General features: G+C 41.8%; 2 protein-coding genes across 2 annotated transcripts in view; one reads left to right on the top strand and one right to left on the bottom strand.

The window, feature by feature from the left end:
- Window positions 1-861: 861 nt before the first annotated feature.
- On the top strand, window positions 862-17,730 carry LOC306870361 (MOB kinase activator 3B). Its single transcript, XM_079417591.1, has 4 exons — window positions 862-926; window positions 11,324-11,804; window positions 14,695-14,897; window positions 15,734-17,730. The coding sequence occupies exons 2-4, from the start codon at window positions 11,330-11,332 to the stop codon at window positions 15,761-15,763; spliced, it is 708 nt and encodes a 235-aa protein (XP_079273717.1). The 5' UTR covers window positions 862-926; window positions 11,324-11,329; the 3' UTR covers window positions 15,764-17,730.
- A 437-nt stretch (window positions 17,731-18,167) lies between these two features.
- Window positions 18,168-21,182, bottom strand: part of LOC306870339 (angiopoietin-1 receptor-like) — a 30,868-nt gene continuing 27,853 nt past the window's right edge. The window contains exons 18-23 of the mRNA XM_079417559.1: window positions 19,520-19,633; window positions 19,375-19,445; window positions 18,924-18,964; window positions 18,734-18,830; window positions 18,563-18,662; window positions 18,168-18,461 (exon numbers count right to left, since the gene is read on the bottom strand). Coding sequence (XP_079273685.1) covers window positions 18,387-18,461; window positions 18,563-18,662; window positions 18,734-18,830; window positions 18,924-18,964; window positions 19,375-19,445; window positions 19,520-19,633 — 498 coding nt within the window. The 3' untranslated portion in view covers window positions 18,168-18,386. The remainder of the gene's footprint in view (window positions 18,462-18,562; window positions 18,663-18,733; window positions 18,831-18,923; window positions 18,965-19,374; window positions 19,446-19,519; window positions 19,634-21,182) is intronic.

Genomic DNA, 21,182 nt, shown 5'->3' with positions numbered 1-21,182 from the left:
CATTAGGAAACATGGTGTTAGCTTTCACTGTTGTGCTGATGATACCCAGCTCTATTTCTTCGTGACCTGACGTAGCATACCAATTTGCAAAACTAACAGAATACATAGTTGACATAAAAAACTGGATGACTAGCAATTGCTTACTGCTAAATTCTGAAAACAGGTGTTTATTATCGGATGAAAAACCTCCGTATGTAATAACCTAGATCACTTCTAACACTTGATGGCTGCTCTGTAAATTCTTCTTCATCAGTCAGGAACCCAGGTGTGCTGTTTAAAATCAATCTTTCCTTCGACAGCCAAAAATATATCTAAATTACAACCTATGCTCTCAGTGTCAAATGCTGGAATATTAATTAATGCATCATGATCTCAAGGTTAGATTATTGTAATGCTTTATTTGGGTGGTTGCAACTATTTTCACCATGTTGTGATAAAGGTGGAAAGTAGCTCTATTTAACAATATACGACGATGACTCACCTAACCTTTTGCTATTTTGGCTGTAATCTCGCCTTTATTTTCTTACTTTTATTTATAATAATAAAGGCAAGTGCAGTAAACCCATAATATATGGGCCATATTATTATATCATAACAGCCCTAAAACTAATCCTGAAAAGCAGGCTCATGTAATGCGAACACTAGATAACAGTGTTGGTCGGTTATTTACTTGTTGCAAAAACACACACACACAAAGCAAAACAACAACACATTTTTAATTAAAGCAAGGAGCTCGTTAGGAGACATATATTGCCTGAGTGTGTAGATGTTATATGAATGTGATCAGCAGTGACTCTGTGTGACCGCTAGATGGCGCCACTGCTCACTCATTCTTAAAATCACACACATGCATTTGATTTAGAGCCGGACTCACACGCGCACACACACACACACACACACACACTCTCACTCGGAGCAGAAGCTCGGTAAGTGTTACTCAACCTTTTCTCGCATTTTCACAAACTTCTCGTATGATGATACAGTATAACTCGGTTGATGTCAGACTCCGGGTGTTTTGGGACAACTACAGGAGATACAAAACCTCTAAAGACATTTCTTTATTTATAATAACGAATCACCTTTTTTGCCTCTCACAGAAGTGTAAATATAACTCCAGAAACAAGTCTTTGTGATGTAAGAACTCGATTAATTAGTTAAAGACACTGATCTAGAGTGGTTTGTTTGCAGCTTTTGCATTAGTCGGGTGAGTTTTGTTCCTTCGGTTTAGTTTAATTCATAACTAGAGATGAGTTTAGAACAAAACCGCACTGGATTCTTACAGGTGCATCTCAAAATATTAGAATATCGTGAAAAACTTCGGGTTTTTTGTAACTTATTTCAAAAAGTGAAACTTTCATATATTCTAGATTCATTAAGTTATATGTAAAGTAAAACATTTCAAAAGTTTTTTTGTTTTAATTTTGATGATTAGAGCTTACAGCTCATGAAAGTCAAGAATCAGTATCTCAAAATATTAGAATATTTACATTTGAGTTTCAATTAATGACCATCACTACAGTATAAATTCTGGGTATCTCTTGTTCTTTGAAACCACAATAATGGAGAAGACTGCTGACTTGGCAATGATCCAGAAGATGAACATTGACGCCCTCCACAAAGAGGGTAAGTCACAGAGGGTCATTACTGAAAGCTGTGGCTGTTCACAGAGTGCTGTATCAAAGCATATTAAATGCAAAGTTGACTGGAAGGAAGAATTTGGGTAGAAAAAGGTGCACAAGCAACAGGGATGTCCGCAAGCTTGAGAATACTGTCAAGCAAAGCTGATTCAAACACTTGTGAGAGCTTCACAAGGAGTGGACTGAAGCTGGAGTCAGTGTATCAAGAGTCTCCACGCTCAGACGTCTTCAGGAAAATATATTCTAATATATTGAGATACTGGATTTTGACTTTCATGAGCTGTAAGCTCTAATCATCAAAATTAAAACAAAAAAAAACTTTTGAAATGTCTTACTTTATAACGAATCTAAAATATATATATGAAAGTTTCACTTTTTGAAATTGGTTACAAAAAAATGCAGTTTTAAACGATATTGTAATTTTGTGAGATGTACCTGTATATTGCAGTGAGACCACAGGCTAACAGGTGAGATGAGATGAGGGGTCGTGTCGTGTACTCCTGTCTTTATGCAACCTGGTCTTGGTCTCAACCAGAGATGATGAGCAGAGCACAGAACCTGATGAAAACCGACTCTGAAAGAGAGACCAGCTCTTCTCAAAAGACGGATCACCACTCAAAAATGATCTCTGGCCTTTTCTGGTCTGATTGCAGACCGAGGAGAAAAATCAGTACTAAATGCAGTGGTGTGTGTGACCACAGTGTGTTATTGTACACTAACCCTAACCTTATTGGCTGCCAACTACTGAAAAAGAACAGTTAGAAATTAAACGCTCATACTGTAAGGACAGTGAAAAACTACAGTGTTTTTGTTCAAGTCAAGTCACCTTTATTTATATAGCGCTTTTAACAATAGGCCTATAAATTGTGTCAAAGCAGCTTTACTGTATCAAATAGGAAAATAGATTCAAGATTCAAGATTTTTTTTTATTTGTCACACACAATTATACAGAGTATAACCAGCAGTGAAATGTAGGCCAGGTCCGCTCCAAGGACAGTGCAATTATATAGAATACAAATATTAAGAAAAAGAAAAGTAGAAAAAAAATAAAAAGAATAAAAGATACAAAAATATAAATATAAATGTGCAGGTCAGTATGTTGTTGACATAAATAGTAATATAACAGGAATGTGCAAAAAAAAGTTGTACAGGGTATTTAAATAGCAGCAATATGAGGTAGAAAACAATTATGAATAGCTTATAGTTAGAGTTTAGGAGCCTGATGGCCTGGGGGAAGAGGCTCCTCCTAAGTCTCTCAGTTTTTGCCATCAGGCTACAGAAGCGCTTACCAGATGGAAGCAAAGTGAATAGATGGTTACCAGGGTGATTAGAGTCCTTGAAGATTTTAACAGCTCTATTTTTGCAGCGTTTGAGGTAGATGTCCTGCAGAGAGGGGAGAGCAGACCCTGAGATGCGCTCAGCTAAGCGCACAACTCTCTGTAGAGCTTTGCAGTCCTGATTGGAGCTGTTCCCATACCACACTGAGATGCACTGAGTCAATACACTTTCTATGGTCCCTGAATAGAAAGTTTTCAGGATTGTTGGTGAGACCCTGAATTTCCTCAGCTGACGCAGATGGTACAGTCTTTGCCTGGCTTTCTCAACCTGTGTTTGGATGTGTGTAGTCCAAGTCAGGTTCTCTGAGATGTTTACACCGAGGTACTTGAAGCTGCTCACCCTCTCCACAGGGGTCCCACTGATCATAAGAGGAGTGTAGGGCTGCTGCTGTCTCTTCCTGAAGTCCATGATCAGCTCTTTAGTTTTGCTCACATTCAGAGAGAGACAGTTGTCGTGGCACCATGATGTGAGACTCTCTACCTCATCCAAGTATGCGGTCTCATCGTTGTTGGAGATGAGGCCCAGAACCACAGTATCATCAGCGAATTTGATAATAGATGTGGAGCTGTGAGAGGACACGCAGTCATGCGTGTAGCGAGAGTAGAGCAGGGGACTCAGGACACAGCCCTGTGGGGCTCCTATGTTCAGAGTGATGGAGTTTGAGGTGAACTGGCCAACTTTCACCACTTGAGGTCTGCCGGTGAGGAAGTCTTGAATCCAGCCACAGAGTGAGGAGTTTAGGCCGAGGTCTGTGAGTTTAGATGCCAGTTTGATGGGGACTATAGTGTTGAAAGCTGAGCTATAGTCAATGAATAGCAGCCTTACATAATTCCCATTGTTGCTGTCCAAGTGTGTGAGGGAAGAGTGGAGGAGTAGGCATCGTCCGTAGATCTGTTTGGGCGATAGGCAAACTGAAGAGGGTCCAGAGTATCAGGGATGGAGGAGCAAATGTGGCTCTTTACACGTCTCTCAAAAACCTTCATGACTATAGATGTGAGGGCAACTGGGCGATAGTCATTCAGGCAAGAGGGTTTATTGTTCTTTGTCACAGGAATAATGACGGATTTTTTAAATGAGGTGGGAACCACGGAGGTAGCAAGGGACTCGTTAAAGATGGAAGTGAACAAACCAGCGAGCTGATCAGCGCAGGACCTCAGAACCACGGCCGGTTATCCCATCAGGTCCGGCTGCTTTCCTGACGTTCACTTTCTTTAGCGCCCTCCGAACCTCATCCTCTGACACGGTGATTACAGGATCATCACTGCTCTGCCTGCTGCTTCCTGACGCGCCGCCGCCGTTGCCATCGAAGCGGCCGTAGAAGATGTTTAACTCGTCGGCCAGCAACGGATCTGCTCTCACCTCTGCGGAGGATTTGTTTCCGAAGGCACAGATGGTCCTCAGTCCCTGCCACATCCGTCGAGAGTCGTTGAGCTGGAAATGAGACTCAATTCTCTCTCTGTATCTGTGTTTAGCGGCTCTTACTGCGCGTCGGAGAGCATAGCACGATTCTTTGTACTCGCTCGTATTCCCAGACAGAAGAGCCTCATTGTAAGCGGCAGTGGGTGTGTTAACCGCAGCACGGATTGTACTGTCCACCCACGGTTTCTGGTTGGAGAATGTCCTTATAGTTATTGTTTCTGTAGCTTGCTCAGTTAGCGTGTTTACAAAGCTTAATGCTACATCCGTGAACTCGCTGACGTCAGAAGAACTCGCCCGGAACATGTCCCAGTCGACGTCATCAAGCGCCGCCTGCAGCATAGTCTCTGAGTGGGAGGACCAGCGCGTCACTACTCTCTGCACCGGAGGTTCCTGAACAAGCCTTTGTTTATATTCCGGTGTTAGAAAAATGGCGGCATGGTCCGATTTGACAAAAGCCGGTAGTGAGCGGGCTTTGTAGGCATTCTCGAACTGAGTGTAGCAGTGATCCAGTGTTTGGTCCTCTAGTTGGACAGGATACATGATGGTGAAAGTTCTGCATGACCTGCTTAAGGTTGGCTTTGTTAAAGTCCCCCGCGATGATGAAGGCAGCGTCAGGATGTTTGTTGATGTAGCCGCTGAGCACATCGTGAAGTTTAGACAAAGCCAAGCCGGTGTCTGCCTGTGGTGGAATGTACACGGCAGTAACAATGATCGATGAAAACTCCCGGGGCAGATAAAATGGGCGGCAAATAATGGAAAGATGTTCCAGATGAGGCGAGCAGGAATGCGACAGAATGGAGATATTCCTGGGATCACACCATTTCTTGTTAATCATGAAACACACTCCTCCACCCCTGGATTTACCGGCCTCTGCTGTTCTGTCCGTCTGAAAAACAGAGAAGTTATCACTCGGCATTACAGCAGTGTCCGGGACCGAGGACGAGAGCCATGTTTCTGACAAACAAAGGATGTTACAGTCCCTTCTGTCCCGTTGGAAACTAATCCTGGCTCTAAGATCGTCCATCTTATTCTCCAAGGATTGGACATTTGCGAGCAGAATGCTCAGAAGAGGAGGACTGTGAGCCCTTTTCCTGAGTCCGTCTCGAATCCCAGCGCATTTCCCACGGTGTTTCTTGATCCGTCGCCTCGGGGGGTTATTGTTCATCTCCGCGTTCCGAAGAATCTCCAGAGGCCACACTGGATTCCTGGATAAAGTGTCGTGGAACAGGTTGGTGTAGCGGTTTCCAATGTCCAAAAGTGTTTCTTTGTTATAGGTGATCAGTGCCGACATGAGATGTGTAAAAAGAGAAAGTAAAAGTAAGTAAATAAAAACACAGTCTTAGCGGAGCGACCTGGACGGCGTTCGAACACAGCGGCGCCATCTTGAAAAGATGTAGTGTGTCATACAAATAGTGTCAAGAAGGCAAAAGGACAATAGTAAACACAATTTTCAGTTAAAGGCAGTTCAGTCTGTGTACTCTGTAGAATCTGGGTATAACATGCAATTAAAGATATTTCTAATCATTATTGTTAATCTTGCACTGGTCGCTGCTTGATGTTGAATGTGGGTCAAACCGGTGGAGAAGCACTGAAACAGGCGTGATATTAGTGGAGCGTGGCGTGTTTTGACACGCGTGTGATGCTGTAGGTAAAAGACCTCGTGTTTTACTGCCCACACAAGCCTCTTCATGAATCACTATCAGACCTTTTCTGTTCTTTTTCTCCTAGAAAACAAGCACTGACCATTATAGAACACCTTTTTCCTGTAGTATTATGCTATAATTCCTTTCCTTGATCCTGCTGATTAGTGCTTTCACCAGGAAGGGATCTGGGCAGTAATTATGAACCTGATCAGATGCGAAGGTGTGAACTGATAAAACACACCTTGATTGCATTGTGTTTGTGAAAGCATTACTATAGGACAGATTGAATGTTTATTACTCGAGGGTTTGCAGATACGTTTTATCCACAGCAATTAAAACGAGAAAGATCTAATTGTGCATTCTGTGAATTTATTTTTTTTATTTTTTATTTTTTTTTCCTGCAGTGACTCAGATCACAAGAATGTTTGGTTAGTTATCTGTCCTGTTAGAAAACTAGGGTACATAATGAGAGTTAAACATTGACTCACTGGTAACATGTAGAAAACAGGCCAAAGCCAGCATCAGCCTGCATGAAGCAGACGCGTTCTCTTCTGTAAACCTGTGCTGATCTTCAGCCGTTGAGGACTCTGTGAAACAGCAGCGCTTCAGTCCTTCATCCCTCCTTCTCCTCCTGTGTTCTCTCCTTCATCCGGCTCGGTCCTCCTCGTTCTGTGTCTCAGGACCTGCTGTGTTTCTCAATGCTGTCTTGGGAGGAAAGTAGGCCAGGATCAGACACTGGGCCATACAGCGTTTTAACAGGCTGGTTTCAAGAGGTTTAGTAAGGAATGAGGATATCCCTTCATTTCTTCTACCTCATGTTTTCTGTTTGGAGCACATCTGTGGAGCTCATGAAATGTGTTGTGAGCAGTGTTGGGGAAAGTTACTTTAAAAGTAATGCATTACAATATTGCGTTACTCCCTAGAAAAGTAACTAATTACGTTACTTAGCTACTTTTTATGGAAAGTAATGCGTTATGTTACTTTTGCGTTACTTTTTAAATATGAGCAGGGCTTTATTGTTTTTAATACAAGAAATTACATTAATACAAATGTAAAAGCCCTGTATCTTGTGAAGGAAAAGTAAATTCACGTCTGTAAAGTAAAACTCAGGAGAAGAAGGTTTAACACTCTTCGGCAATAAAAAAACAATGAAGCACAATTGTTAGTTTATCTAAAGTCATTTTTGCTTATTAGTATGTTTGAACTGGATCATCAAAGGTCAGCAGCAAACACATTGGTTAATAAAATGGGATTAGATACATTTGTGTTGTTTAACATTTAATTATTGCAGTTTGCGTCATATTCTGAGTTTGCATTTCACTGTTTTAATTCATTTTGATGAATCCTAAATCTGTTTTTTGCGAGTGGGATGAATTCATGCACATTCACATTTAGATCTATAGTAACAGCATGCTCACAGCGACCTGTCAGTCAATACATGGGGAAAAAGTAACGGAGTGTCTATTTACATTAAGTGCAAATAGCCCATCTTGTTGGCAAAGGCTATTTACACTAACTCCGTCCACTAACGTGTGAGTGAGTTAGTCAACAATAAAAGAAGTTAGTTCAACATCAGTTTTAGTGGCGTAGATGGTAAGGCGTATACTTCTTGACGCGATCGACCCGAGTTCGAGCCCACCTTTTGCCAAACATTTTTTTTCTCCCTTTTCAAATCTCATATCGCATCAGAAAGGCATTTATTTTCAATAAAAATGAAGAAAATAATCAAAAAGTTGAAAATAAAGTATCGGGTAGGGTTAGGGTAGGTGTAGGGAGGGCTTTATTGTCCCAATAAGGTGGCATCCATTTAATAAATTTTAGTTAAAATTATAATTTACACTCAGTACGTTATTATTGCATACTTTTTATAATGTACTACAATACTGAGGTGCAGATAATTGCCACTATTTGCAATAAGTAGTATAAATAGCAGAAAATATTGCTATTTTAACAGTGTAAATAGAATCCATCGCTATTTGCACTTAGTGTAAATAGCAGCTGCCAAAAAGTAACTGGTGTTACTTTTTTGAAAAAGTAACTCAGATATTTTCTTGTAAATTAAAAAGTAATGCGTTACTTTACTCGTTACTTGAAAAAAGTAATATTACGTAACTCGCGTTACTTGTAATGCGTGACCCCCAACACTGATTGTGAGGGATGTCTGGAGTCAGATTGTTAATAACACAGCTCACTGTAATTGTAAAATGTCACGGAGTCATCTTGAGGAGCTGTTTCTGTTTGACTGAATGTTCTGATGTGCCAAATCTCAATGTTTTGTAGGGATGTTACCGATATTATCAATATCGCGATAGCAAACCTGTCTCTATATTATCGTGGTCACATGACGATATGAAACGATAGGTCTCCCAGGAAAAAAAGTGTAGTTTTTAAAATATATTTAAACTTCTTATTCTAGCATAAACGGTCTTTAAAGTTGTGTTTTGGGCCGTTATGCTTTGGCACAGTATCTGTCAAACAAACTCAAACACAATAAGGCTTAATCCCTTCATCGAGTCTGGTTTCGCTGCATGTTTCATAGCGAAGCACACTTGGTTCAGACGATCATCTCATGATCCGGTGTTTTCCGCACCTCAGAACGGCTCCGTTCACACTGAATGAATGCAGTCAACTCGTTTATTTCATGTGCTGTGAGTTTAGCACATATTTGGGAACGTAAAAGCCACCAGTTATGCTTTATTTTCGCGGCAGATGATTACAGCATTTCACTAGATTAGTAGTGAGACTTTTTTGTGAGCATGTTTTCACTGAAGTTGGAGTTTTCCTTCAAAATAAAAGCTTAAAGTGCAGTATATTAATTATTAACAGCTAGCAGTTTAAATGCAGTCCAGATTCAAAATATCTCTTTCAAGTGTAGAAATTAGGAAAGAAGTATTGCAATTACACTTCTGTAGTGTAAAGCAAAAATAATATACCTATGAAATTCATTTTCATTTATTTTACAGTGCAGTTGTTTTACAATATATTGCTACTACTGTCATTGTTGTTGTTATTATTATTATTATTATTATTATTATTATATTCTGATTTGTTTGGCTTCCTAAAACACCAGCGTGAATGTAATTTAAACTGAGACAGTATATCACAAATAAAATGAGGGTTGAGTCCCCTTTAAAGTTCAGCTACAAGTCAATTCACCGACTTAAGTTTTCTTAGTTAAGAAACACGGGTTAGAGCTCTTAATTCTGAACTCTCAAAGTGCATTAGATAGAATAATTTAACTTTAAAATGTACAAAATAGTCTCTTTTTCAAATTCTTCATTTGTTTTTTTTAAATATTGTACATCATATTGTGATATACAGGTCCTTCTCAAAAAATTAGCATATTGTGATAAAGTTCATTATTTTCTGTAATGTACTGATAAACATTAGACTTTAATATATTTTAGATTCATTACAACACAACTGAAGTAGTTCAAGCCTTTTATTGTTTTAATATTGATGATTTTGGCATACAGCTCATGAAAACCCAAAATTCCTATCTCAAAAAATTAGCATATCATGAAAAGGTTCTCTAAACGAGCTATTAACCTAATCATCTGAATCAACTAATTAACTCTAAACACCTGCAAAAGATTCCTGAGGCTTTTAAAAACTCCCAGCCTGGTTCATTACTCAAAACCGCAATCATGGGTAAGACTGCCGACCTGACTGCTGTCCAGAAGGCCATCATTGACACCCTCAAGCAAGAGGGTAAGACACGGAAAGACATTTCTGAACGAATAGGCTGTTCCCAGAGTGCTGTATCAAGGCACCTCAGTGGGAAGTCTGTGGGAAGGAAAAAGTGTGGCAGAAAACGCAGCACAACGAGAAGAGGTGACCGGACCCTGAGGAAGATTGTGGAGAAGGACCAATTCCAGACCTTGGGGGACCTGCGGAAGCAGTGGACTGAGTCTGGAGTAGAAACATCCAGAGCCACCGTGTACAGGCGTGTGCAGGAAATGGGCTACAGGTGCCGCATTCCCCAGGTCAAGCCACTTTTGAACCAGAAACAGCGGCAGAAGCGCCTGACCTGGGCTACAGAGAAGCAGCACTGGACTGTTGCTCAGTGGTCCAAAGTACTTTTTTCGGATGAAAGCAAATTTTGCATGTCATTCGGAAATCAAGGTGCCAGAGTCTGGAGGAAGACTGGGGAGAGGGAAATGCCAAAATGCCTGAAGTCCAGTGTCAAGTACCCACAGTCAGTGATGCTGGTGTTGGTCCACTGTGTTTTATCAAGGGCAGGGTCAATGCAGCTAGCTATCAGGAGATTTTGGAGCACTTCATGCTTCCATCTGCTGAAAAGCTTTATGGAGATGAAGATTTCCTTTTTTAGCACGACCTGGCACCTGCTCACAGTGCCAAAACCACTGGTAAATGGTTTACTGACCATGGTATTACTGTGCTCAATTGGCCTGCCAACTCTCCTGACCTGAACCCCATAGAGAATCTGTGGGATATTGTGAAGAGAAAGTTGAGAGACGCAAGACCCAACACTCTGGATGAGCTTAAGGCCGCTATCGAAGCATCCTGGGCCTCCATAACACCTCAGCAGTGCCACAGGCTGATTGCCTCCATGCCACGCCGCATTGAAGCAGTCATTTCTGCAAAAGGATTCCCGACCAAGTATTCAGTGCATAAATGAACATAATGGCCATTCTTTTATTGGTCGGATGAAATATGCAAATTTTTTGAGATAGGAATTTTGGGTTTTCATGAGCTGTATGCCAAAATCATCAATATTAAAACAATAAAAGGCTTGAACTACTTCAGTTGTGTTGTAATGAATCTAAAATATATGAAAGTCTAATGTTTATCAGTACATTACAGAAAATAATGAACTTTATCACAATATGCTAATTTTTTGAGAAGGACCTGTAATCGTGAGATTTTGATATTGTTACACCCCTAGCGTTCTGGTATCAGTTCATGAAGCTGAACTGTATGCATTTTTAAGGCCAGATACAGTGCCCTCCAAAAGTATTGAAACAGTGAGGCCAATTCCTTTATTTTTGCTGTAGACTGAAAACATTTGGGTTTGACATCATTTTTCATGAAAAATGGGTGGGTTCAAACAAAAGGTGCTATCTTCTAAGTTGTGTATCAGATCCAGATGAAAATACCTGTAAATAAAAGCTGAAATGTTAATCTCTCATCTCATATTCATCTTTTGATGTCAACCCCAAATGTTTTTAGTCTACAGCAAAAATAAAGGAATTGACCTTACTGTTCCAATACTTTTGGAGGGCACTGTATCTGGTTCTGACCCGCGGCTCGTTTGTGTTTCAGGAGAGCATGTCATCAGCTCTTCTGACTGAAGGTCCTGTCGCTCCTCTCCATCTGTCACCCGTCATGTCCATCGCTCTCAAACAGGTGTTCAACAAGGACAAGACGTTCCGGCCCAAGCGGCGGTTTGAGCCGGGCACACAGCGCTTCGAGCTGCACAAACGTGCGCAGGCGTCTCTGAGCTCAGGGCTGGATCTGAGAGCGGCGGTGAAGCTGCCGCAGGGCGAGGATCTGAATGACTGGGTGGCTGTGCACGTGGTGGACTTCTTCAACCGCATCAACCTCATCTACGGGACGGTGTGTGAGTTCTGCACGGAGAAGAGCTGCCCGGTGATGTCTGGTGGCCCGCGGTTCGAGTACCGATGGCAGGACGAGCACAAGTACAAGAAGCCCACGCCGCTGCCGGCGCCGCAGTACATGAACCTGCTGATGGACTGGATAGAGATGCAGATCAACAACGAGGACATCTTCCCCACCAGCATCGGTGAGTGTTCCCTGCCCCATCAGCATCACTAAATTATTATAAACGTGACCCTGCAGCACAAAAGCAGTCATCAGTAGCACAGGTATATTTGTAGCAATAGCCAACAATACATTGTATGGATCAAAATTATACATTTCTCTTTTAGGCCAAAAATCATTAGGATATTAAGATCATGTTCCATGAAGATATTTAGTAAATTTCCTACCGTAAATATATCAACTTCATTTTTGATGAGTAATATGCATTGCTAAGAACTTCATTTGAACAACTTTAAAGGAGATTTTCTCAATATTTAGATTTTTTTGCTCCCTCAGATTCCAGATTTTCAAATATTGTCCTATCCTAACAAACCATACATCAATGGAAAGATTATTTATTCCGTATCTGTATGAATTTAAAAGAATTGACTCTTATGACTGGTTTTGTGGTCCAGGCTCACAAATACAGCTTCTGACTAGGTTTGGTATGCATAATATTGTTGCTGAAATCGCAGATATTTAAAAGAAAAGGATTTCAAAAATGAGCGTTCTTCTGTGTTCTTCCGTTGGTCTTCAGCTGTAGCTCTCGGGATTCTCTCAAGAGAGAGATTTTAATAGAGTTGCATTCGTAACAATAAACTTCATATTTGCAAAGTTTAACGAAGCCATGTGTGAAACAGCTGCTGTAAGAACAGTCAGTTCTCTTCTGAATGCAGCACATCTGGATTTTTCTGGACAGCGTATCTAAATTACTCCCGATTCAGAAAAACTGATCATCTCGTAGTTTTCTGCCTGGTGACGGATTTGTTTCCAGTTCATCTTGGGCTGTTATTTGTAATGATCTCTGTCTTTTTGGACCGTTAATCGTCAAATCCTCTGTAAACGCTGCATGATGAAACGCCTCACAAATCCTCATGTCAAGTGATTTTAACTTTGATTTGTATGTGACCAGATGTGGTTGTTAACTATGTAATCAGTCCATTGAGTTTTCCATTGCCATTCTTTGGACATAGTGACCCTGTCTGTGATCATAAACACACCGCTGTCGTTCCTGTGGGTCATTCATCACAGCGAGAGGCCGGGAGATCTTGTTCTCAAGAACACAATCACTGACATGCTGTCAATAATTCAAGGCCATCAGATGCCCTGCAAACTCATCAGCTCTCGTCGTAACCCAAGCCCGTCGTGATCCACAGCGGCTGAACTCCTGCTCTGCTTTCAGATCCTCTCACTAAATATTGATTAGTTTCATGTGTTGAATCTAAACTTCACAGGAAGGAAGGATAATTCAATAATTACTAGCGACAAATTATTATTACTGTGAAGCTCCTCAGCATCTGTGGCCCAAAGAATCGCCGGCCGCTATCAAACTGTAATTCAGCATGTGAAAGTGCATTGAGCTGCAGCATGTAAATGTTCACAGTACTTTGTTTGTCAGGCCGTATTATGAGCAGATTAAGAGGCTGATGACCCACAGTAACTAACCCACCCTCCCCAACCCATCACATGACTGAGAGCCTAAACCGGTCAGCAGCTCGGCTTTATCCTGCGCTGACTAGGCTTTCAGATATCATCATGCTGTGGATAATTGAATTACACACAGCCGTACACACTATATAACAGCGAGCGATGCGTCACGCCATCTGTGCTACTGTACTCATACCGTACAGCAGCTTTAACCTGACGAGTCACTCCGAGTCCAGTGTTTCTGGACTGATGAATATATGGCTTGAAACGTGAACTCTGTGGCTGTTGAGTGAAGCGAGGCTGTTTCCAGCTGAGAGAATCATGGGTTTCCGTGTTCTTCGGAGCACTGAACAGCTCTCTCTGCTTCTGTGATCCAGAGGAGAGTGAGTCTGAAGTCTCATAAGAGCCACAGGTCTGTGATCTGAGTGCTGCTGCACAGTTTGAAAACAAGGAGCGTTTCATTCGGCCGTGAGCAGAACATAATGAGCTTTTGTTAGGAAACAAAGGCACTAATTCAGTGTCACAAACACACAAACTCATGTACGCTTACACAACAGCCACATGTATAGTCTTTCCACAAATACACAAGCATTATTTTGCATAAGAATAACTGCTTCATGATTTGTTTGTGCTTAAAAAAGGATGCAAATGCAAGATTTATTCCTGCTGTTCTCCATTCAGACTCTCTGGTCCATCATAAACAGAGTGACCGTAAGCGCGCTCAGCAGATCCTCCACAAAGGGCTTTTTCATTTTTGCTTGGTTTTTTTCAGGTCAGCTGCTGTAGAGAAGGACACTTCCTCTAGGTGTTCAAGTGATTTCCTATTTTTACAGAGCTTGTGATATTCTTATTAAGCAGTCACTTTTGCTGTTCTAGCAGTGCTTATTGCAAGGAAACAGAGAATTACAGATATTATACATTCAGTGTGTTCACGACATTCATACGTGTCAGATCATCAAACATACTGACTGACATACTGTGTGTGTGTGTGTCTCTGTGTGTGCATGTGTGTGTGTGTGTGTGTGTGTCTCTGTGTGTGCATGTGCGTGTGTGTGTGCGCGTGTTCGTGTGTGTGTGTGTGTGTGTGTGTGTGTGTGTCTGTGTGTGCATGTGTGCGTGTGTGTGTGCGCGTGTTCGTGTGTGTGTGTGTGTGTGTGTGTGTGTGTGTCTGTGTGTGCATGTGTGCGTGTGTGTGTGCGCGTGTTCGTGTGTGTGTGTGTGTGTCTGTGTGTGTCACCATACATGATTGTTGTTACTGTTATTGAGATTGCTGTGGAGCAGACTAGTGAAGGTGCAGATGAGGTTTGTGTTTAATTCCTGTAATTGTTTAACTAGTCCTCTGGTAATAAGACATTTCTGCTCCACATCTTCATGCTCTGCCACTTCCTCTGTTTTCTGTTTGTTTTTCTATATTCATTCTTCCTCGTTGTGTTTTGGTCTTTCAGGAATTCCCTTCCCGAAGAACTTCATCCAGATCTGTAAGAAGATTGTGTGTCGTCTCTTCCGTGTGTTCGTGCACGTCTACATCCATCACTTCGACCGGATCCTCCTGATGGGAGCCGAAGCGCACGTCAACACCTGCTACAAACACTTCTACTACTTCGCCACCGAACTCAACCTGATAGACCGCAAGGAGCTGGAGCCGCTGGTGAGAACACAACCAGACTTTCACCTGTGGAACGAGTGGAGGAAATATAATAAAGCACTTTACTTCCTTCTGAAACTCTCTTCATTTAGAAATGGACTGAATCTGCAGTCGTGAATGATGTTGATTCTCATCACGTTCTTGATGCTGATTGTTTTGATGACCTCGTTCTGAAGCTGTATGACTTTCTTTCTTCTGTGAAGCACAGCGAGATGTTCACACAGAAAGTGAGCAGGAGCTAAAAAAAAAAAAGAAAACCAGTCTATTCCAGTCTTTTTGACTTATATTCTGAACTCAAAGATGTTTTGTGCTGGAACAGACACAGACTCAAGTTGTCTTGCTGTGAAGTCTTGTCTCGTCAGATGAGAGAAAGTTATAGATTTGTAATCAGTGATGACAGAACGAATCATTAACCCTTCAGTGTGAGCGTGTGCGCGTGTGTGTGTGTGTGTGCGTGTGTGTGTGTGTGTGTGTGTGTGTGTGTGTGTGCGCGCGCGCGCGTGTTTACGTGGTTTATGAGGACCCAAATTTGTATAATGACATGGGTATGACAGAGGTATTACAATATGAAGGTGGTTTATGAGGACACTGCCTATGTCCCCGTAATTCAAAAGGCTTAAAAAACATACTAAATGGTGTTTTTTTGAAAATCTAAAAATGCACAAAGTCTCCTGTGAGGGCTAAGTTTAGGTGTAGGGTTGGTGTAGGGCAATAGCACACACAGTTTGTTCAGTATAAAAACCATTACGCCTATGGAGAGTCCCCATAAACCACAAAAACCAACGTGTGTGTGTGTGAGATATTGCACTAATGTGATTCTCTCTCTCTGGGCATTTCAGAAAGAAATGACCTCTAGAATGTGTTTGTGAGCGTTTCCAAACACACCTGAGAGGCTTTTCTCAGGAGCTTTAATCCGTGAACTGGTCGTTGCCGTGGAGATGAGGTCATCACCAGCAGCCTGTGACATCATCACTGAACTCTAGGGCTGAGGCTGACAATGATTAGCGCCATCTAGCGGTGAGGCACTAACCCAACAATCAGAGGTCACCTGATCACTAGTTGTGTTTCGTCCAGACACTAAGAAGTGGACACCTTCATTTTAGCATTCAGCTGTGTGAGGTTTGGAAGAGCTGCTTTCATTCATCTCCATGTCGTTTTATTTCTCTTTGTGTTGCACTGAAATTACTTTTAGCCACTGGATCGTTTGAAGAAACGTCTCGCTGTCTTATAAATCTGATAATTCTGTGAATTCTGCTCATCTTAAGTGGCGGAGAGTTGAAATCTGCACTGATTCTGTTCAGATCTCTAGTTTGCATCCCGTTACTAAACCACTAAAATTAAATTGTTTAATTGGAGTTGTGTGATTTCCATTTTCAAGCTCTCGCCCATCTTTTTTGTTTGAAACTTGAGCATCCTGCCCTTGTAAATTTCCTAAATAACGCAATAAAGATATTTTGATTGTATTTAATTGTATCGCTCCCAACATTTATGAGAACATATAGCTGAAATATTTGATTACAAAGGTTTTTTTCAGAAATGTGATTAACTTCATCCGCTGCTGGTTGTAATACGTCTACATGTCCTTGCATTGAAATCTGGTTAGAGTATCTCTAGTCGACCTGAAGAAGCCACACTTGCAGCCTGTAAGCTCTTTATCACTTGCACTTACCTTGATTACATGAAACCTTTAAATCTGGAGGTTCTTAAACGTTGCAATCTTAATTCCGCGCCAGATTAGACCACAGATCTGGTGTTTCTTCTCTCTTTAATCTCAGATTTGTGAGCTGAGGCTGATATAAGAGACAGCGATCGTGTCTCAGCTTCTCAGTTCTGCGCCGGAGCTCCAGATGGAAAACATTTGTGCTCCTCATTCTTCATCATGACACGGACTGGTTTAGCTTTTGCTGCTGTTAGATGTCAGATGTCTCTCTCAGGTCTGTGTGCTAGATTCTGAGGGCCACAGGCTTCATCATGAGTGAGAAAGCGTCCGGGCCGCCGCTGTGTGTGCAGCTCTTCTCCGCCGTGGCACTGGTGTGTTTCGGCCTCTACTGCATCGTCAAAGGAGTTTCCTTCGGCCTCTTCAACTGGTGGTACATTCTGGGCGCCGCCTGCCTGCTGGCCACCGCCTTCGCTGCCTTCCGCGTCTACGAGGTGTGTGTGATCATGGCACAGAGGGAGACGGCTGAGGCAGAGCCGTGAGGAACGTCTGTGCTCGTCTGGACACCAAGAGCCAGTCTTCGTGTGGAGTGAATTATTCAGTTAGAGCTGCAGACTGACAGTCCATGAAGAGAACATGTTTTCAGGTCAAATGAGTGACATGTAAAACAATATATTTTGTGTCTTTTACAATTAAATGTTCACGATGCAAGTGACAATTCTCTGCCATAGTGAAAAGTGCTCATAATCCTTAAGCATTATTATATCACAAAACATCTATGTTGGAAAAAAGTTTAAGGGAAAAATTAATTGTGCAAAAATATGAATTAGCTGTGTCCAGAAAATATTGTGACTTTAATAAATTCAGTTTTTAATAATCTTTAGGGTAGTGAAATGGACAAATGTCCTTTTTTTTTTTTTAGATCCTTTACCAAAACTAATGCAAAAATAACCGTAGTGTTTTTTAATGATTAAATCTTGCAGAGTTATGGATCGTAGATGTCAGTGTGAAGCGATCCTGAGTGACAGGCGCCTGGAGCTGAAGAATAAGGGAAGTTTCATGATTTAATGCAAGTTTCATGAGGGACACTATCAATAAAAAAATGTTTCTGTAAAGATGCTTTGAAACGATCTGTGTTGTGAAGAGTGCTATACAAATAAATGTGAAACTGATTTCAGCATGGGTTTAGTCAGCATTCATATTCTTAGTGACTTTGGTGATCATAATGTTACAATGAGATGGAATGTGGATGAAATCAGAGGTCAAATTAAAAAGTTTAGCTAAAATTACCACAGTGTTTCTGTCAAAGTCTTAAGATGACCATTTAAAGAAAACTGTTCCATGGTCCAAACATTCCCTCAAGCGTCGCAGCAAACATTTTTACACACTTTTGAAAGATGTCCAACCAATTCCTGTAACCGGAACACATGATCCCACACTGAACTCCTATTTTTTTGGTACTGCAGGGGTCAAGTTTGTTTCACGTGTGCTAAGAAACCGTTATAAATAGTTTTATTTGGTCACAAAACCAGAGTCTTTTCCAGAGGTTTTGTGGGCTCAAAGCTGCAGGATTCTATTTTGCACAAAACAGTATGACATTTAAAAACAAGCTGGCTCGCAGTATCAAACAACAGGCTTTTTATTAAAAACAATTAAATCTACAAACGTTGCATATCTGCATTCATCATCTCACACACCAATGAACATTTCACAACAGAACCGGAATATGATCTGGTAGTCATTTAATGAAACACAATGTGTGTAAAACTGAATCCTGCTCAGAGGATCTAATTAACCGTTCGTTAAGCGCTCTGAGACTTGTTAACAGTGAAGCATCAGCCGGCTTCCTCTGCAGAACAGTCGATGCCGGCGTATGTGAACTTCTCATAGAGTGTGGTGTTGACGTACGTCTGGAGAGAACCAGAGGAGAGCGTTTACAGCAAAATAAGATGCAGTTTAAACTGTCAGAGCACTTTGAAGACAAATAATGCTCCATCTCTGGATCTCATACCTTCCTCTCTTCCAGCATAAGATTGAGCGACATCAAGATCTGAGCGAATGAAGGTCTCTCGTAAGGCTTCTCCTTCCAGCACTGTTTCATCAGCTCATACCTGCAGAGACAGAGAAGCAGACTCATCTCCACTCTTTCCTCTGCTGATGGACACAAGCGTTTGAGACTTACACCTCGTCGTCACAGTTGAGCGGCTTCTCCAGCCGATAGCCCTGCGGGAGTTTCTCATACAGCTCTGCGCACGTCAGACCACAATACGGTGTTCCACCTGACCAACACAAGCCACCAAACCACATCACGTCAGTAAGAAAACAGATATGCTCAGACCTTCAACTCTGACTGCATTGATCCTGTGACAGACCTAAGCTGACCACCTCCCAGAGCAAGACGCCATACGACCACCTGCAGAGAGAGAGCCGTTACTCAGCACACAACACACAGAGACTCACTCACACACACACACACACACACACACACACACATACACAAACAAACACACAAACACTCACACACACACAGAGCTCACACACACACACACTCACACACATATACACAGACTCACTCACACACACTCACTCACTCACACACACAGAGACTCACTCACACACACACACACACACACACAGACTCACTCTCACACACACACACACAGAGAGACTCACTCACTCACTCACACACACACACAGAGAGACTCACTCTCACACACACACACAGAGAGACTCACTCACACACACAGAGACTCACTCTCACACACTCACACACACACACACACAGAGACTCACTCACTCACAGACACACACACAGACTCTTACACGTCACTGTTGGTGGTGTAAACGCTGTAGTTGAGAGATTCGATGGCCATCCATCTCACTGGCAGACGCCCCTGCGGAGGAACACGCATGTTAAAATCACACATTCATTAATGCATGACAAGATCAGTGGCTTTCAGATCTTTACCATGGTCTTCTTCACGTAAACCTCCTGACCTCGGGACAGGCCAAAATCAGCGATCTTTGCCACAAAGTTTTCTCCCACCAGGATGTTTCTGGCTGCTAGATCTCGGTGGATAAACTGCAAAAGAACATTATTCACGGAGAAGCAGATTGTTATTGCTTCTGTGAGTGTTATTCAGAAAAGTTTTTACAGCATTAATTTGGAGTTAATTAATTGTGCAGTGATGTGAAGCTGGAACCAGCAACAATCCGGTTATCACCACACCGCCTCTATATACTATGACTGAAATAACATCACATATTGACTACAGCATAAATGATTCCGTTCTGTGAGAAGATAGCAGACCACCTCGCCGGATCCCCATGCTAACTGCACGCCATCAACAACAATGTCACCAACATTATTTGAAATGGGTCCAAGATCATCGAGATTGGACAGTGGATGATTGGAAGAAAGTGACCTGGCCTGATGAATCAAGTTTCCTGGGGCCTCATTTATAAAGTGTGCATATGCTCAGATTTGATCTTAGAGTGTGCGAACGCTTAAATCCATGCCAGCGCTCATATTTGTAAAAGCTGTCGTACACACTTTTTCTTGTTCGAGTACTGCAGGTTTTTGAAAATTTTAAATGTAACTGTTAAAGCATTTGGACAATGACTGGTGATCTTTTACATGTTAAATGACATTAATTAGTAATTTACAAGGCAGAGAGGTGAAACTATTCATTTGCGCACAAGTTCAAGATAATTTGCAATTCATAGATTTCACATCTGAAAAAGACACGTACATGCATTTTCTGTTTGTAAGTTCATTTTATGAATCACATATAAGCATATTTGAGAGATGATCGTAAAATCAATTTTAGGATGGTTTCTGTGTAGCATTTTATAAATGAGGGCCCTGGTGTCATCAACGGCTAAACGTGTATACGCCAATTACCAATGGAGATTATACAGTAAGTGCTTTCGCACAACATAGTTCTAGGAACTAGCCAGCAGGGTGTTTCCTAGAGAACCGATTTCTCCCTTGGGGAATTTTCCTGGTTGCTTTCGCACCGACAGCAGGAACTCTGAAGCAGCCGACAGCGACATCTTTATTCGTGGCATTTACAAACATCAACAACCAGTGAATGGAGGATGCCGTGATAGGTTTTTGTTGTGTCAAAGGTTTGTGATAACGGAGATGGAACATAAAGACACAATTTACATAGAATTTTATCTTCTATGACTTCTAACTTTTAGTGTTATCATCGAGGCTGAGAAAAGAACACAGTGCTGCAGACAACAGATAAATTGCGTTATCGCTGTTTTCCATGTTCGTGGAGTAAATATTTTTACATGCCTTTTTAAAAAAGCCAGGTAGCGGTGTTTCGTATGTGTTTGGCCAAGCAGTGTACACTTACGTCACTGGTAGTTCCTATAGAGCTGTTTTAGACCCTACTCTGAAGTAGGAGCTAATTTAGTTGCCCCAAATGGAGTTCCTAGAACTGAATATGTTCCTAGTTCCTGCGGTGCGAACACGGCAAAAACCTCCGCCAATAGTCACCACCAAGGGGCGGACTTAACCAATAAGCGAGGTAAGCGGCTGCTTAGGGCCCCAGGGAATCAGGGGCCCCCATCTGATGTTGCAGAAACATATTTGCAGCGTTGAACAATGTAGCCAATCA

The sequence above is a fragment of the Barbus barbus genome (assembly GCF_936440315.1).
Source record: "Barbus barbus genome assembly, chromosome: 5".
In the NCBI taxonomy this organism is placed as follows: domain Eukaryota; kingdom Metazoa; phylum Chordata; class Actinopteri; order Cypriniformes; family Cyprinidae; genus Barbus; species Barbus barbus.
The sequence above is the reverse complement of the archived record's forward strand: the minus strand, read 5'-3'. Positions and strand labels throughout refer to the sequence as shown.

Excerpts from the sequence above, each read along its gene's own strand:
- LOC306870361 (XM_079417591.1), top strand. The coding sequence starts at position 11,330 with ATGTCATCAGCTCTTCTGACTGAAGGTCCTGTCGCTCCTCTCCATCTG. Across the intron at positions 11,805-14,694 it reads CATCTTCCCCACCAGCATCG|GAATTCCCTTCCCGAAGAAC; the intron begins GTGAGTGTTCCC and ends TTGGTCTTTCAG. Across the intron at positions 14,898-15,733 it reads GCAAGGAGCTGGAGCCGCTG|AAAGAAATGACCTCTAGAAT; the intron begins GTGAGAACACAA and ends TGGGCATTTCAG.